The sequence below is a fragment of the Cavia porcellus genome, unplaced genomic scaffold, assembly GCF_034190915.1.
Source record: "Cavia porcellus strain 051 isolate PalLab524CR breed Dunkin Hartley unplaced genomic scaffold, mCavPor4.1 scaffold_7, whole genome shotgun sequence".
NCBI lineage: Eukaryota > Metazoa > Chordata > Mammalia > Rodentia > Caviidae > Cavia > Cavia porcellus.
Window position 1 is genome coordinate 68,372,704 of NW_026947490.1, and position 19,133 is coordinate 68,391,836.

At 48.0% G+C, this 19,133-nt stretch overlaps 1 protein-coding gene across 8 annotated transcripts in view; it reads right to left on the bottom strand.

The window, feature by feature from the left end:
- Window positions 1-19,133, bottom strand: part of Frmd4a (FERM domain containing 4A) — a 561,761-nt gene that overhangs the window by 195,257 nt on the left and 347,371 nt on the right. The window contains exon 1 of one of the 8 annotated variants that reach the window (XM_063253786.1): window positions 8,121-8,542. The exons of 6 other annotated variants lie outside the window; for them this stretch is intronic. In XM_063253786.1, the coding sequence (XP_063109856.1) occupies window positions 8,121-8,135 (15 nt within the window). In that variant the 5' untranslated portion in view covers window positions 8,136-8,542. Of the gene's footprint in view, window positions 1-6,402; window positions 6,554-8,120; window positions 8,543-19,133 lie in introns of those variants that run through there. One more of the 8 variants, XM_013151296.3, reaches the window with a different exon arrangement.

Here is a 19,133-nt window from a genome sequence, read left to right on the forward strand (position 1 = left end):
TCTGATTTATTTTACTTAATACCTTGGAGGGTTAAATGCGTAAATAATTCTGCTGAATATTATGCAAATTGCACGTTGATTTCTTCTATTACAAGGAAAGTGTTCCAATCTTTTCAGTATGGTTCAGTGGATGGTACAATGGGAAAAAAAAATCTTCCAAACATCCCGTACTCTCAAGATCTTGGCTGATCTTGCTATTAACTCACTGTAGTAATTACTCGAGTAGAGTTTACTACACAGGAAGTGAACTTCTTCCTAATTAATACAATGAATGGGAAGCAACCAAAGAGCGCTACGCAGTAATTCAGCTTTTGTCTTTGATGCTAAGCAAAGGATGACACTGTCACTGATTGACATACTCTTAGCTGGTTCTTCTAATTTCCACCCTAGAAATGTGTTCAAGATAAAAGCCTTGAAGAGCTTTTCAGTCATCTTTGAAAATAGGAAAACTTTAGAAAAATAGGATAAAATATTCCATTAGTATGAAAGCAAAATCATTTTCCTTTCTTTCTTTCCTCCCCCCTTTCCAACCCCAGGACCCAGGGGAGACCCCAGATGTAACCATGGAGCCCCCGACTCCTTCATCAGCTTGGGTTATTTAGCCTCTCCCTCGCTCACACCTAGGATACTCTGTAGCATCCTGCCACCTGCTACTCTTCATAACCTTTCCCAACTCCTAGAAGGATCGTGATCGTCATGCCTTTATCCATAGAACCTTTTCTAGAAAGCTTTGTGACACTGAGGAAATGTTAGAGCTCACTTTTCTTCCCCTATGCTATGTGTGCTAAAATTTCAGCACACATTGGAAGTGAAGCTGTGCCATGGGTATCAGTGATATGTCCACTTGCAAAGCCAGCTGTCTTCTCATACCCAAGATCTTTTAAACAACCCCAAAACTAGCATTAGAGCATTCCAGGTAGGGAAGGGCAGTGTACACACACAAAATTATGTGATTCACAAACATTATCTCAGTGGATTCCCCGCGTGTACCTTTTCTTTATTTATAGTATGACAACTGAGGCTCAGAGAGATTCAGTAATTCGGGTAAGTCCTCACAGCTAGATGATGGCAGACCTGGATGGATGACCAAACCCACAGCGGACGATGCCACCATCTGCTCTGCTTGTCATTCCGAGTTACAGCGCGTAATCCAAGTCCTGAAGCGGGGGCTGAGATCCTGGAGAGACCCTGAGTGCCTGTGAGCTCCTCCCTGGTGAAAGTGACCCAGCTACCCCTTCATTGCTATGACATCCTCCATCTAAAACGCTTCATCAGTACTCTGCCAGTCGTAGCCTACTCTGCAGGCTGCTCTGAGATCAAATGTGCTGTGCAGCCCTCGGACCAGAGCTGCATCCCTGCGTGTGTCTCCGTGCCCGTGCCAAGACTTGCAGACAACATCTGTGCCCCTGGTCACTCCACAGTTCTGTTACCAAACACTTGACCGGCCCAGTCAAAGGGGAGGAGAGTAGAACACAGCACTGCACTGTGCTCAGCTCTGCATCTGCTCCATGTCAGCACCCTCCTCTCTCCCTCTTCTCTCTCTCTCTCCCTCTTCTCTCTCTGACCCCCTCTCAGAGAAAGAAATATGGCTTCTTATTGGTGGCAGTCAGAAGGAGCCAAGAACTGGGCCAGCCAGTGCCATCCCCCAGCTATTAGTAGGTATGCTGCCCACTCAGGGCTCCACACTCTTGGGCTCCTAGTTTGGGGTGGTCACGTCTATAGACTTCTCACAGGCATGTGGCGGGAGTGCAACTGCACATTCTATGGTTATGAGTGGCCCAGCCTGGCAACTCTCTGGTTATGATTTCCATTCACTGTCATGCATTACCAATCTAATTCCCATCACACGGCATTTTTTCATGCATTCTTCATATAGCAAGAACAAAGAAAGACCAGAGCCCTGCACAGAGCAGTACAACATGAGAACACACTAATTCCTAATTCTGGTGGAAACTGGATTTATGGCGTCATGTTTGGAGGGATGGACTGTGCTAAGCTGAAGCAAAAACGTTTGCAGCAGTACCAAGTCTCCTGGCCCTGTGGCTACCAATATGTTGGTAAATAAGGTGCAGGGTAGACACAGGAGCTGACAAGCTGCCCTTCAGCCCACTGGTGTTCCCAGTCTACAATGATGCCTAAGCAGATCAGTGTGGGAGTGTGTTGTGATGAATTCCACAACAATTTTCTTAATCAAGATCTACGGAGTATGTAGCATGAGCAGAGAACCAAACACAGTGGGAAGTAAGTGGACAAAAAGTGTGTGGTAGCTCTGGACCAGCGAATGGTTGCTACTGGAGAGGCACAAGAAGGATCACGTGATGCAATCAGAGTTCAGGCTGAGGGACATATATGCATCAGTGGAGAGCAAGGTTCTGCTTGTACTGCATACGGAGTGGCTGGTGCTCCACTTTAGAATAAAAAACCTAGAAAACACTGCACCTAAGAAAGACTGTACTTCCCACCATGTACAGCCTACAAGTGATGTCTCTACATTAGTCAGTTATTCTTCTAGAGGTGACGGGAAGGTACTCATTCAGTTTGATCGCAGGCCACAGCTCATCTCTTTTTGATTACTTGCTAGTAATAGGGTCGCAGAACAGAATCAGATCCCTTCTATCACTTTCCAACACTTGCAGTCCTTATTCTTAGCAGTAATTTCCACCTTCAGTGAGAAGAGGATTCTTCTTAGGGGAACAAATGCCCAACTTCTCTGGCATGATTGAATTTAAAACACACACCTACTGGCACCCAAAACATACACCAGTGCGATTTATTACACAGGAGTCACAGCTCAGTTGTCTTCCGTAAAAGGTAGGAGGCGCCAAGATCAGTATTTCCAGGACAATGCCGCTACCCTTAACATTGGGGTGTGCCTACAATATTGATTCCTTGCAAGAGAAAGCCATTCTGAGCCTAGGGGACCACAGGAAAAGGCAGTGGCTAATGGCTTTGGGGAACGCAAAGGAAAATCTGTGGACAGAGTTTTTGATAAGCTCGATTTATGCCGATTCACCAATGACATCAGTGGCAACTTGTGCCATAATGACTGTGAACACCACAGTTCCACAAGCGATGGTACCAGCTATTCTGGGAGAAAGAAAAGCAACAGTGAGAAACACCACCATGTACTTCACTCTGATTACAGCCAGAAGGAACACTACAAAACCAAAATGCTCCAATGCCACCCTTGCCCAGCAGGCCAGACTTTTAGTAGCACTTTTTCTCGGATTCCTGAGGCTCCTTGATTGTGCCTGGAGTTAGAAAAGTTTGTGCAACTACGTGTCCTACCCATCTGAGGGAAGGACTGCTTTTCTTCCTTTTCTCAGGGCAATGCTTCCCTTTCCAGAGATGCCCAGAACCCTCTTTAGCTCTTTTCAGTCCATTTTCAGAGAGCAGTGAACTGCACAGCCTCAGGTTTGGGCAAGGATGAGCCTAGAGCAGGAGCCTGGGGAATCACTGGCAGTGTGGCTCTGAGATCCCTGTGGAGCCATGCAAAGAGCGGGAGCATGAGAGAAAGGCGATTTCAGGATTTAAATCAGAGAATCATTGCAAGACTATCATCCTAACACTCTTCTACGAAGGGCCAGAAATCATTACTGTTTGACAGGCACAAGAAACAACCTCGCAGAGAGAATTTCCACCACAAGTTAAAATGACACAGCTGATGATAGCAAAAAGAGAAAAATGAGAGTCAGTGGTAGCCTAGACTAAGACATTCTGATACTGTGGTTTAAATAACTTTGTAAGCTACTTAACCGTTAGCATGCTTATTTCTCACTTAGACTTGCTTGACCAAAATTTCTCCAGAAGTTATACTGATCCTTTATTTTTCAAAGACCTATTTACTTATGCAAAAATATCAAACAACAAAGCTTTACGGTGTAAATTACCCTATCATGTTTTCAGTTATTCACTGTGTTTGTCTGGTTAAACACAGTCAGGGATGGATACATACTTCTCAAGAGACCTGTAAATAGAATGAAAAGTATTCTACACACACACACACACACACACACACACACACACACACACACACACCCCAGCACAAGCAGTGTGAGCACACATGGAACATGGTAGAGTCAGCAGCTGAAAGAAGCCTCCGCTCCACGCACACTCTCTGGAACACAGAAGTAGCCCAGCCTAGTCCCACAGGGGCTCCTTCCTGAACTTCCCACTTCTTACCTTCTTTCCCCTCAGAAGCCAATCACATTGTTTCTGTCTGTGCCTGGAGGCTGCAGGTGCCCTTTCCATGACAACTGTCACACACTAACACTTCCAGTTTCCTCCCAAGATCCAAAAACCAAGCCATTGCTTATCTTTTCCTTCCACCTCAGGCTGTAACTTTGCTGTGACAATTAAATCCACACTGTACACATCTGGGATGCATTTCTCGTGGATTAGGAAATCAGTGACTCTCTGAACCTCCAGGGTCTCAGTTTCCCCAATGATGAGATCGTGCTAATAGCACAAGCCACCTGCCAGGCTATCAGGGGACTTGGCAATAGTGTCTACATATTACAAAGAAGCTCTGGGCCATAAATAACACATCTTATTAATAAAACTAGTTCAGGACCAATGCCAAAAAGAATGCAGCAATAATAGTGGCAAATCACACTTGGTCAGAACAAAGAGGTTGGAGAGATTTTCCAACCCTCATTCCTACCACAAGTGTAGTTAATGCAAGGAGAGTTTATTTATTTTGCAAAGGTTTCCTCTATCCACACAACTTACACATCAGGTGTTACTTCCTTCCAAGTTATCCCCAGGCAACTTTCTATTCCTAGGCTGGACCACATAGGGTTGACTTCAAGGCAGGCCCAGATTCTGCCTCCAATTAAATGAATTGCAGCTATATAACTGCTGAGGATTCACGGATTCTAGTCTAATTGCCATGGGCTCCTCATTCCCGTTGTGCTGCAGACAAAGCCAAACTTTGCTGACCACACAAGACAATGCACAAGTTGGTCCATCTCCTGCTGCTTGAGGTCACAAGGGACAAGTGACACTTTGCGAATCAAAGCCAGACTTCTGCTGTTCTGAGGCTCTCATCTTCAGAGGCCAAACGCTATGAACCGGCTTGATGCAGTTTCAGGACCACAAACCAAACAATGAAATGTGCCTCCATCTCCATCTCCTGCCCCTAGCACACCCTGCCGTACATTGTAAGGACAGAGCACAGGGCTAAGCGCCACAGCGTCTGAGGAACAGACCGAGGCGTTCAGTTGCTGAGTGCTCTCCCCCAGAGCCCATTCTGCCTGTCCGAATGGTGTCAGCAGTTTGTCCTGAGGTCTCTCGGGGTTCTTTCCCACAACCAGGTCACAACCAGGTTTTGGAAAAAAACCAGACTTACTGATGCTGAGGTACGGAGGGGAAGGACGGTGAACACCCAAACAGGTAAATCCTTATGTCAATGTGAAGCTGACTGTGGATGACTGTGCTGGAGAACCCGCCTCTCTAGGTTCCCAGGCACACCTCTCAGCGGAACCGGGAGGATTCCACCGAAATGAGCCACAAACGGTAGTGCAGCCTCCTTGGGATGTTCCATTCACAGGGGAGGCAGACCTGTCCATTCAGGCGGGGTCAGGCGCCTTACTACGCTAGCGCTGGCTCTCAGAGGTGGCTTCCCAGGGGGTTGGCGTGGCTGCACCATTCAGAATCAGGATGTCTGTTAAGCAGCCACCGCCACAGCTATTATTAGTACAGCAATCCCTTGGAAATTTTGCAAAATTTGCCTCAATCGACCGAGCAGTTACTACTCTGCTAACAAGGGATTGGAGAGAGGCACTAAGCTGCTGCTTACACACAGGCTCTCCAAGCGCAGCACTGGGTGATGGGTTCTGAATCCGCTGTGCGCCCATATCTGGGCAGCCGCTCACAATGAAGACCCAGGCCCTGCGTTTAGCCATTTGAAAAGAGGAGATACTTGGCTGGAGATCTCAGGGGTGCCGCCTGCTCTCCTCCTCCCCGTACTAGCTAGGTCCCCTTCTCTGTGCATCAAACTTGCCGCAGCCTCCGAGAGAAGAGGGCTCAGCCGGCTCCAGCCACCGCGCCTGGCACGCCCCACACCCAAAGGACAGGGCTTCCCTGTCACTTCCAGAGCATGCTTGTTAAAAGAAATAGTCCCACCCTGCGCTGCTGCAGCAACGTCCTTTCCCATTCAACCGCGCGCGACTGCGGTGTCAGGGTAAAGCTAGCGCAGGGGCTGGGCAGGAGAAGGGAGTACAGCACGCGCCCCACGTGGGGCTCGAATTTTAAAATCCACCCTAAAATGAAGGTCCTCAGGTCCCCAGCGACGCAGCGGTCCGGCCCTGCAGCCCAGCCCAGCACAGAAACGCATGCCACACCAGCGCGGCAGAACGCATAGCCGCCCTGCCACCGCGCCCGGAAACAAAGACGCCTTACCTTTTATCTTTAGCGCTGCCAAGGAGCGGAGCAGCGTGAGGTCCCCAGAGGCGGGCGTCCCATCCGCCCGGGCACAGGCCCGTGGGCTCGGGGCCGCGTGGAGCCCGCGCAGCTCCGCCCGCGCTGGGCCAGGCCCGGCCTCCCAGCCAGCAGCGGCGCGCGCGGCCCGCAACAATGAGCGCCGCCCCGGCCGGGCCTCGGCTCCTCCCCGCCGCCCGCGCGGGCAAAGTTAGCTCCGGCCGGCGAGGTCCGCGCGCCAGGCGGCCACAGCCGGGCCCAGCGGAGCCCCCCGCCCACGCTGGCGAGCCCCAGCCCACCCTGTGACGCCCGCCGTGACCCTGCGAGCCCGCAGGACGCAGCTTCCTCGGCTGAGGGCGCAGTCTGACCCTCTGATCCAGGGCAATTGTCTTGGATGCTAATCTCCCCCAACTCCGGGTCCTGGGAGAGTCATCCCATTGTCACAGAAGGCAACCAGGCTGGCGGAGGGAGAGGGCGGGCTGGCACCTCCGACTCCTGGGAGGAGAAACTCCAAGATCCCCGCCGAGAACAATGACTCAGTGCACATCTGTGTCTAAATGTTTGTTGCTCTAGAAGCTCAGTTCGCTTTAGACACCTTTTTTTTTTTTTTTAATGAATTGTCAAAACACAGTTGAGAAAATAAAAAGAGACACAGGCAGAGCACCTACACAGCAAAAGCCAAGAGGTTTCAGGACCAAGATGTTCCTGTGGAGCCCCCCGCCCCCAGAGTGCACCCCACACCTTTCCTGTGGGGGACAGGTATTCCAGCCCCACCCCACCCCAAAAGGAGACCCCCTAACTCAGCATCTTTATTTCCAAGGCCCCCACAGGCAGTGAATACTTGTAAAGTTTAAAAGAAATCTCTCACGTTTTGTCTTCCCACTGACTGCAAGCTAACTTTTTTCAAACACAGATGATGGATTCTTTTTTTAAAGCACACTGATAAAAATTCCTGACAGTTCAGAGAGTCTCATAATCAACAGAAGGGAAAGAGTTGCACACCAACACTGAGGGTTTCTGACCTTATTGCAGGCCCTCCCAACATCACACTCAAGACTAAGGGACTTAAATCCGTGATCTAAATCTGAGAAATGGGAAACCCGGTTTGAATTTGATTTTTCTGCACTTGTAGAGTCTTGGGGTGCTGGTTTAAGGTGAAACCTGATCCTTTCACACTGCAGCCAAGTTCCACACCCTTGTGCTCTGGGATCTTCACAGAGGATTTTCCTTCCTTTCTTCCTTTCTTCCTTTTCTTCTTTTGGTGCTGGGATTTGAACCCAAGAGGCTCCCACATGCTAAATGGGAGTATTATTTCATTGAAAGTGGATTATTTCCAGTTCTGATTTATTTTGACTGCAGCTCTAAAAAAATGCTGCGACATACAACATTTTTCTTCAGTATTTAGTTGGAGGACCTGATGGATTCTGTTTACCTCTACCTGCTGTTTCCACTTGGCTACTGGAAGGATCACTGTGTCATAAGCTGCCTCATCAGATGCAAGTCCTCTTTCCAGGTTCCCTCTTACACCACAGAGCACTCGTCCCCCAAGCTGGAAGCAGGGACAGAGAGGCTCCCATCTTCTCCTTTTCTCCTCTCATTCCAAACACTCATTGATCACCAAGCCTGGGTTCCCAAGTACCTCTTCAAAGTGCCAGCCAGCTGCCGACCTAGCCCGATGTGCCCACTGTGGACCGACTCACCTCTGTCCCTGGCATTGTTCAGTCCACGTCTGCCTCTTGTCTCCAGACAGATGCATACTCCCCACTGTCAGTGGAGTGGTTCCTCAAGAACTCAGACGGGATCCTGTAAGCCCGGTGCTCAGGCTTCCTGGCTCATCGGAGTGAAGCTGCCCTTCTTCAGACAGCTCTGAGGACCAGGCTATGCTGTCCCACTGGCCCTATCTTTTGCTGCCTGGCCCCATCAGGGTCTCTCCACCTCCTCGCCTCTCCCAGGCCCCCTGTGTTCCTAGTGACCACTCAGCCCTTTGGCCCTCAGCTCTAGGATCTCACTCTGGTCAGGTCCAGTTAAAGATTTCTCCTTGCTCTCCACCTCTATGTGTCATTCACCCTGTCTCTCCGAGTTTGGTCACAAGGGCCTCGTTTCTCTCAAGCTCTCTTTCCCTCAAGCTCCTCTTGGCCTCTCCTGAGTTTTCCATTTCCTGTTTCGCTGCCTGGAAGCACCCTTGTCCCAGATCGGAGTTCCCAGCTGCCTCCCGGACAGTCTCCCCTGACAGCACACCGGAAGCAGCCTCTTCCTACCACTGTAGCAACAGCCTGGTCACTTCCCTCCTACCACGCATGAGGCCTCACAATCTGTCCCCTTGTTTCTTTGACATAGTTTGAAAGGGCAATTTGGAGTATCTATAGATAGACTGTACCAGATTCAGGAAGATTCCTTTCTAGGCCTGCTTTACCTGCCTAGGATGCCCCAGGGAGACCAGAGACCCCCCCAGACACGCCAGAGTCCATGCAAGTCGCTGCTGCCAGAGACCTTATCACATAGCAGGACAGCCTTGGGCCCTCCTGTCCTCCAACCTGTGGCAGCCTCTCTCCAGGTTTGTCTCTGAAAGGTGTACACACTTGAGCATCTCACACTGTTCACTTGCAGCTCGGATGTTTAGGTGTATAATAAACTTTGCATGATTTTCCTGTTATCATGAGATTATTTCATGGATGGAAATGATCTAAACATGCAGGAACAGAGAAAAATTAAAATGTCCCTACATGCTAGACTGTGGTTTGTGTTTGCACTCCTGTGTGAAGGGGACAAACTGATGCAAGCCTGCCTGGAGGTGAACCTTGCCTGGCTCACCTACAAGCTGTGCAACCTTGGCAAGCTTCTTGACCTCTCGGTGTCTCTGTTTCTCATCTGAGAAATGGGGTGATCGCACTGCCTCCTCCCAGGGCCCGCTGGAGGATTCGGGGGTCAGCATGTGTGGAGCGCTCAGCACTGTAGGGCCTGGCTAGCTAAGCACCAGCCTGGCAAGGGCTGTGTTGGCCCGCTGACCTACCGAGCTCCTCACCCCTCAGCTGGTGTACTTGGGGTCTGAACTGAGAATGGGTGGGTACTATGGGATGAAAAACTGTTGTTGTTGTTGTTTTTGAGAAGTTTGAAGTAATAAGAGAAATAGGCTATGGTTAAAGTTGATTGACAAAATAAAATCCAAGCTTAAGTTACCTGGGAAACATAAACAGATTCTGTTTCACCGATGACAGCAGTTGGAATTGACAGGTGAAAAACTGCCGATCAAAACTCTGGAATGGTCTGTTCCCCAGGAGCAGGCAATCACTGTCAAGGATTTGGGAAGTTCCTTGGGAGGCACCCTCGTAGGAGCACTGTGTGCTCCACACGTGCTGAGGTTCCCCAAATCAAACTACTAATGCTCATGGAAGGCCACGGGGCAGCTACTTGGTAGAAGAGGGTGCGCCAGGTGTGTGAGGCCCAGGTTTGGGCCCCAGCACCAACAAAGGAAAGAAAAAATGAGCAGCTAATGTTGCTGTTAGCCCCTTACCAAGGCCCAGTGCCGCGGTGTCCCAGTGTTTAGTTAACTGAATTTTGCAGGATTCCACAAAGTAGAAACCCACGTTCTGTTTTCTGGCTGACAGTACTAAACACTGACCCTGGGGAGTGCTCAGCAACATTCTCAATGCCCACCCCTGTCTTTTTAAAAACCATGAGGTAGGATCTCAGCAAGTTGCCCAGGCTGCTCTCAGACTTGCAATCCTTCTGCCTCAGCTTCTAGGGTAGCTGTGATTACTGGCATGTGCCACCTGGCTGAACCAGTTCACCCCTCTTCTATAGATAAGGACTTAAGGCCTAAAAAGACTAATCCACATGCAGGTAGTGGCTCTGTGAATCTGACCAGGATTCAGAATCATCTTTGCGAGACCCCAAACTGTCACTGTGGACTGCCAGCTTCTAGAGGTGACCAAAAACCACAGTGAATGTTCAAATTTTAAAAAATACTGTAAACACACATTACCAAGAATGAAAGAATGAGCGTGTGTGAAGCAAGGGCAAGAATTCTAAGGGTTTTGAGGGGATTCATGGCAATGCATCTTTTACTGCAAAAAATTTTTATTTGCTCACTGTGTTTTTATACAATGCTCACTGGGCAAATGTTTATAGCAATTTCTTTCAAATGCAAGCATTAAATGTGTCCTCACCCACTTTAGTCACCAGATCTGGCACTGAGGTGTCTGCTCTTCCCCAAAGTGACCATGAAAGGGAAGCATTTTGGATCTACTCAGGAGGCTGAGACAACCCCAATGGCACAATTGAAGACCCTCACAGGAGAGGACTCCAGAGCTGTTCCAGGAAGGGGCAAGAAGGATGGGATGAGTGCGTCCAAAGCAAGGGGAGTGTTTTGAGGGGAATCAATGGCCATGTGTCTTTTATTGTAATTAATCTTTTTAAAAATTTAAACATTTGCTGTATTTTTTATCATACCTTATACTGTGAACTACAATGACAACCATGTTGTGCATGGCCACAGATTCATTTCATATGCACCACAGTTACATCACACAGTTCAAGCTGGTCAGCCCTGGGAGTTGACCAACAAATTGGTGCCTTGTTGCCACATGGGTTCCTACCCAGCCTTATGTGCCATTTCCTGCTTTTCTATAGGATAACACTTGTACCTTTCCTTTCACATTTCAACTAGGTTTTGAGGGTGGAGAAACAACCCTTCTGGGGCAGGTTTACAGTGGTTGGTGGGTTTCAAGTGAACCCATTACATTTTTATTCCCAAGCCTTTTCTTGCCTCACTCCCAGGTGGGTTGAAGGCCAATTATGAACCACTTCCATGAAAAAGAAAGAATTTCATCTTCTCTCCTGGCCTTAGATCAAGTGCTTGAAACCATGGTACGTGGAGTATGTGAAGGAATCACACAATTGCTGTATTTTACATTATTATTTTTAAACAGTGACATCATTTTCAATAGCTGTGCTTTATAATCTTGAGTTCTCATAACTTTAGATTGCTGTTTATTATTTTTTCTGACTTGTGACACCTGGATTAGATGGTCTCAATGCACAGCAATACCAATCTGAGCAGATCTTTGGTAAACACAGACAAGAATCAGTCAAACCCTCAAAGCTAATTAATGTGACTTTGAGCCTTGGAAAACAGCTGCATTACCATGCAGACCATGAAGACTGATCAACCGCAGAAGTGCTCCCAAGTACCATATGTTAGGTTAGCTTCCCAATCAAACCTTTCCATGTATTTAGAAACATAAATGTATTAATACGATTATAAGCATATATCATGTGTCTTATAAAGAATAAAGTCCTCTCACCGATTCTGGGAGCTGGTACCCTATTCACACCCCCACTTACAATGAGGGCATGGAGGCACAGAGAGGTATGAGATGCCCCTCAGGTTCTGCCAGGGAAAGGGGACAACAGTAATAATCAGACTCAGTTGCATTGTTTCAGGAGTTATTATTCCTGTCCCTCTCCTATGTCACTTTCTAGTGGTCAGGTATTTGGGGGTATTGTCTCTCTTCTGCCCCCACTGGGCACCTATCAGCCAGAGTTCCATTGTTTAGTAGCCCCTTGCCTCACCACAACAGGCAGTGAAAGCAGAAATATTTGTGAAAGTGAATAGAAAGATGTTCAGCAAACACTCCTTTTTCAGTTGTGACTTCTAAGACTGCACAGGTAATGCCAGGTCATTGACATCTCTCACAATCAGCTAGAAAGCATTGAAAGGACGGGCCAGAGCCAGCAGCAGGAGCCCGGGGCCTTGGAGAGCCTGAGAACCATCCCCTGGCCCCAGGCTGAAAACTGAGTCAGGTCCTTAGAGTTCAGGCAGGGCAAGAAACCTGTCACGAGGTGACCCTTGTGAAGGCTTCTCGAGACGCTCACCAGAAATCAGACCTACTCTATTTTATGACTACAAATCATTTGTTAAAAAAAATAAAGTAAATTCAGGTTAGCAAAATTCTAGGACTCTAACTTCATCACATAGGAGGAAGGTGGCTAAGCCATCTTTGAGATGGAAATCAGACACGCAAGCTTAGAACTGAGAAATGTCTGGGTGGAAAGTGAGAAAGGCTGGAGATGTCATGGCTTAGATCCAGGATGTGCCTCCAAGGCCCCTAAGTTCAGCCATGGGACTCTGGCAGGTGACTGGGTCCCGAGGTTATCATGTGTCGCTGGGTTTGTAGCTGAATGTGCTGTTAGAGGTGAGCCTGGCTGGAGGAGGGGGTCACTGGGAAGGACGTGTCTTGGCCCTGGCTCTCCCCTTGTCCTCTGGGCCTCCTGGCTGCCGTGGGCTGAGCAACTTTGCTCCCTGGCTCCTTCCTACCATGATGCCTGCACTAGAGCAGCTGACTATGGACCGAAACCTCTGATAGTGTGAGTTAAATAAACCTCTCCTCCGGTGAGTGTCCAGTGTCAGGCACTTTGTCCCCATGACAGGAAAGTGTCTAATACAGAAGGCACTAAAACCTATACAATGGTGAGATTATTTACACAAAATATGAATGAGCCAGAGATGAAGAGAGACAGAGACAGAGAGACACCAAGACACCCTGAAAGGAAGGAGCGGGGGAGAGGAGAGTTCACGGCGCTGAGGCAGCCCTTCTCAGGTCTAAGCCCTGGGGATAACTGCCTGAAAAACAGGGACACAGACTCCTGGGCATGGGTTGCGGCCAGGACATGACAGTGAGCAGACACTGAGGTGGCCATGCAGCCCAGCATAGGGCTCCAGTTCACCTCTGGGGACAGTGCCCCTCACAGGCTCAGGTGGGCATGAGCCAGCCTGCTGGCAGGGGGGTCTGCCCCAGCGTCTGACCTTCCTAGACAGCTTCCTGGCTGGTGTCTCACCTGCTCGAAGGCAGAAGCTGTGGAAGTCCCACTGCATTATGCCTCCTGGCTTGGCTCCTGCTATCCCTGGGCCAGGGGTCCCTCTCGCCAACCCCAGGCTGACTGGCTGTGACAGTACTGGAAGCTGCTGCCTGCAGTCCCCTCCCCTGAGCCCTGAAGAGCCCCTGCCCTCCTCTACCTCAGTGGGCACAGGCATCTGGGCGCTCGTCTGTGTCTGTGCCTGCTCGGGCTTCCTTCAGGGTGAGAGTCCACCGACGCTGTTTTTATTTTAAGAATTTTGTCGCCTTCCCAGCCCTCAGTAGGTGTTACTCTGCACAGAACATGTTTAATTTTACTTTATCGCTTTCCTTAGGCCAAGTGTTGTGATTGCTTTTATAATTAGACCCAATAGATTTTTATAATTAAATCTGTTCAGCTAATAAAAAAAACAACAGAAGAGTCTGAGATGGTAGGAAATAGCCCTTGACCAGCGTTTACATGCAGTCTCGTGTCGCTGTTTTAATAAAGGCAGCCCACGTTACAGTCCTCTTTATGGGTGGTGGCCATTGCATTCCTGTGAAGGTGACATCAAGGCCCACTTTCTCGGGATACCTGCAGCATGTCTGGAAGATTCCTGCCGGTGCTTCTAGGGGTTGGTTAAAAACGTTTTGGTGCTGGGGGTGGAACCTAGGGCCTTCCATGTACAAGGCAAGTGCTCTAGCACAGAGCTCCATCCCTTAATGACCACATAGGTGGAACTTCTGTCTTGAAATGGACATGCTTACTTCTCTCTTTAATAAACCCTACATTGTTCTGATGTTTGCTCTCAGAAGTGGAAGGTACTTTAATTTATGTTTTTTAATTACTTGGCATGGTTTTGGGACTGCCTTCACAGCCTTTTTTGAAAAAAAAAATAGTGCAAGTGAGAAGAAGGAAAAATACCTTCTGAATTTAAGTACTTTTCAAATTTTCAGAGGAAACCTCATAAAGCAAATCCTCCTGGAAATGGGTGTAACTCTAACTGTGACCCACTAAGATAATGCTAATGTCTACTGTCTATTGAGCATAGCCAGGCACATTTGGAGCCTCTTGTAACCTTTTTGACAACACTCCATGATAGGAATTATTAATTCCCATTATAGAGACCCAAGGAACCTGCCAACGTCTCCACCTAGGAAGGGGTGGCTGTGAGTCTGAGGTCCTTCCCAGGACATCCAAAATGAGCACCTGCCCTGCAGTGTCTTAGTGTTGACCAAAGGAACACTGTGAGAGGCGAGACTGGGGTCCCCTGAGTAGAGTGGGGGTCTTGGGAAGGGACAGAAAGCTAGACATGTGGAGCATCGCGCAGGGCTAGGTGACACTTGTGCCGACAGCCACTCCAACTGACCTGGGACTCAGAATGTCCCAAAGTGTGCAGAGCGTGGCAGATTCCTGAGGTACTGAGGAGCATAGGGCCAAGAGGAATGTCAGGGCCGGGCCCAGCCACTGCCACCCCCAGGCACGGCGTTTAACACTCACTGGCGAATTGTCTTGGTTTTCCCTGTAATCCTAGTGGCTTCCACAGTCCTATCCCCAATCCTGCTCCTCCTCCACTGGGTCTTTGAACAGGCTTTTTGAATTTCCCTTATCTGTCCACACAGCAGGCCGACACTGGTGTTATGATCTACTTTCTGGTTCAGATATGAAGAAAACAATAACCCCCTTGCTGGGAGCACAGACACAGTTCTAGATCGCTGGGCTTGGACTGTAATTCAAGTTCGACTGTTGGCTAGTTGTGCAGTTTTAGACTAACGAGCTCACGGTGTCTGCTTCTGGAGTGGGACTGCTGTGGGCACAGAAACTTACTGGCACACAGCACACATGTAATAAGATCTTTGCTATTAGTATTCTCATTTCCACATCTGTGTCCACACAGGCCACGGCATGTGGTGGCTTTTGTTTTTGTACAATACCGAGTTACCCACCACAGCCTGTGTACATTCTTATGCCCCATGTAATATGTGTTGGAACTGTAATGAGACCCCAGGTGACTGAAGGTCTGCAGATAACTCACAGGAAACCCCTGCGGCCTAAATAGTCACAGCCTACACTGTGATGTGTGCTCTCTCCTTGCTGAGTTCCCCGATGGCTAACTTAGAAGACCGTTCAAGTCATGAAAACGGTATGTGACTTCCTCACACAGCTGGGTCCACTGCTGTCAGCTAGTGACCCTGGACAGTGGTCACATGAGGTGCCCACTCTGAGCATCAGCTCCCACCCCAAGTGTCACCGTATTGCCCCTCAGTGGTGTTGCCTGGCAGAGCCATGCCCATATATGGATTTCTGGATTCTTCCACTTGCTCAGACGCTCTCCGCCCTAGGGCACTCAACGGGTTGGCAAGAGCTGCCAAAAGGTCAGGGCGTAGCTTATCAGCAGAGCATTGGTCTGGCGTGTGAGAGGCCTTCAGTTGGCCCCCAGTACCCTCCATACACACACGCACGTGCACACACTTGTGTGTGCACACACACGTACACATACACACATACAGGAACTTTGGTGTTTCACTGGAATCAGAACTGAATTCTGTTTCAAGTGCAAACAAGTTCCTAAGGAGAAACAGAAGGTCAGCCTGACTTGTATGAGTCTGTTCAATGCTCAGATCTGGGATCTAGGGTCTCTGGTCAGATGGAAGGACGTCCTGTCACCGTTCACTCTCTGACACTAACAGGTTCTGCGGGGTATTTGTTGTATTAATTGTTCCCAGTAGCACCTTGGGATTTAGAGGCCAGGGTTCTTCTCACCACCCAACAGGGACGGGCTCGCCTGGTCAGTCTGCAGGATGCTTGGAGTGAAAACAGGCAGCTCCCCTCTCTGAACCATGAGCACCGACCTCGATAGCTGCCACCTGCCAGCATGGCCCAGGGCCCTCACTGGAGCAAATGTACTCAGAGGCTGCTTCTTGCGGTGGTAAGGTCCTCATATACAAAAGCACCCTAGTTCTGCTTTTTATTTTGTGTCACTCTTTTAAAAGTATTTTTCATAAGATGTTGCAAACATTCAGGAAAGCACAGAGAATACATTAGACTCCTGTGTAACTGCCTTTAAGTTTAAACTCTTTATTTGCTTTAGAGCAGAGAGAGAGAGAGAGAGAGAGAGAGAGAGAGAGAGAGAGAGAGAGAGACATACAAAGATACAGAGAGACACAGAGATAGAGATAGAAAGACACAGAGAGAGACAGAGACAGAGCTCTCCGCCTTTGTACTCTCTTGCCTGGAAGTTTACAATCTGACAAAGTTGTACATCGCATTTGTTTCTTTTGACTACCTATGACTACAACTGCAGGGCGCACAGTTTTGTGTTTTAAGCCTTACAGAACTGCGCCCGGAGCAGTGGTGGGTGGAGTTCAGCAGCACAGTGCTTGCCTAATGTGAACAAGTTCCAGGGTCCAACCCTCAGTGATATTCCTGCAGAAATGCAACCAGAACTGAGTTTATCTTTTCCCAATTTATTTTTCATTCAACATCCTATCTTTGAAATGTATCCACATTCAGTCCATTTGTTAGAGTCCATCGAGACCACAGAGCATTTACCTTTTCCCTTACTGAGAGACGAGTTCTTTTTGGACAAGTTCCCTCTTAGAAACACCCAGGCCTCTTCCTCAGTTTCCTGGTGGTTCCTCCATCTAACACCTCCTCATCCCGCACCTTCATTCCCTCCCCAGTTCCTTCAGGCTTTTACTCTGTGGCCACTAGAACTACCGGATATAATGCAAGACATCCAGCTAAATCTGAGTTTCAAATAAAGAAATAATGCAGGACAAGTGTGTCCTAAGTATTGGATGTGCTATACTTACACTAACACCAATTTCACTTTCTGAGATTTACGTGGTAGTCTCGTGTTTTGACTGGCTAAGCCTGTGACTCCATTCATCACACTGTCAGAGTCATCTATCCTTGCATGTTTTAAAATATTTTAACCTCCTCCCCAATACTTCTAGTCTTTTTAAAATCTCCTTTAGTTTTCTTCACATCATGCATTACTAATTTATCTACAGTATGTTTCCCTTATTTACTATATTTACTTCATGTTTTCCTCCTTGAAACGCAAGGCCCTTGCAGCAGGACCTTTGGTCGCTATGCCCCGTGCTGCACGCCTACCCCTAAGAGTGATCTGAGGTGCAGCGTGCGCTCGGTCCTTGTCTGCTGAGTGAGTGCGGGACCAGAGAGTGCCCGGCCGCCTCTCGCATGCCTTCTTCACACTCCGGAAGAGTGCCCTGTGGTAAACACTTGGAAATGGAATTGCTTTTCATAGTGTATCTTGTCAATTTGCTGTTCAAAATGATCGAACTCATTTCTATTACCATCAGCAATGCATAGGAGTTATTATTTCCCAGAGCTCTTTACCTTTAAAAGTACAATAATTAAGATTTTTGAAGCAACTGTTGAAGCCAGCCAGAAGCCATAATACACAACTAGACTAGTAAACCACAACTAAGGAATTTTAATAAGCAGTCCTCCTTCAAAGAATGGATTCATTATTATGGGAAAGTCATAAGGCATAACAGTCATAAGCCATAGTTTCTCATGTGTAAGAAAACAAACAAACAAAAAAAACTGGGCAAAATCCTCACTATCGCAGTAGTACCCAAGAGCCCACTGAAAAAATCTTAAAGAGAAGCCTCCTTGCTTATTCATTTATTTCCGTAGCTAAAAAGAAGGAAGTCAGAGCTAAGAATGGAAAGCGAGAACAGACACGAATCTCTTGATTTGCAAAGGGCTTAATGGAAAACTAATTTTTAAAATTAGTCCCTGAGTATGAGCACGGGGCTGCGGGGCCCAGGGCACCATGCAGTGTTGGAGCACTTGGTCAGGGCCCAGGGCTCTGGGTGTAACCCCACCCCATGCACATGCATGACTATCATCCTCAGAACCGCCAGACAGGTGAAACTCATATCAAAAGAGAAATTTTAATTAAGTTCTTTGATATAGAGATAGTCAATCTCTTTTAGGTTCAAAAGATGAACTTACGCTACTTGGTACATACAGAAAAGAAAAACCTCTGTGATCAAAGGATGGAGTAAAATTACACCTTTCAGTGTGTTTTTCTTAATACCTTTGTGAACAGTCATGAACCAGGTTGTGGTATATTGCAAAAGTGGCCACAACCCCACTCGGTCCTACACGCGGGCCATTTGTTATATGGCTGTGAATGATAGTGAACCATGAAATCCCTTTTTCCTTCTTCTCGATGTGGCCTGGTCCTCTGACTTGCATTGGCCAATAAAATGAAAAAGTAATAGCACTCCGATTCACACTGTAGGCCTCAAAAGATCTTTTACGCTTTCTGTCTGGTCCCTCGAGTCTCTGTCCAGCGGTGGTGTACAGGACCCGGGCCTGCCTGGCTGGAAGATGAGAGACCTGAGAACCAGAGCTGAGCAGGCCCATTTGTCCCAGGCTTGAAGAGTGGGCAGAGTCCGGCCAAGGTCTGCAACCCTGCCTGCATGACTTGCAGTGACCACCGAGGAAGGACATCCCTTGAACCCTCCCACATGACCACTCACACCACTGTATGCTAAGTAAATGCTGATTATTTTAAGCCACAGCCTTCTGGGACAATTTGTTACATAGCATGCTTAATTGAAATGCAGGCTAACTTGCTATCCACTCTATAGGAAGCAGAATTGTTAATTTCTTCATCTCCTTCCCTCCCTTCCTCACTTCTTCCTTTCTTTCTTCCTTCTTCCTTATTTCCTCTTGCTATATTTATGCTGGTGACATTGATGAACATCTCTTGATTTGCAAAGGGCTTGATGGAAAACTAATTTTTAAAATAAAATGTGCGAATGTTTTATTAAGCGCAACGTCACCCCTCACAAATAAACAATCATGTACACAACTGGGCACCCATCTGTGACAGA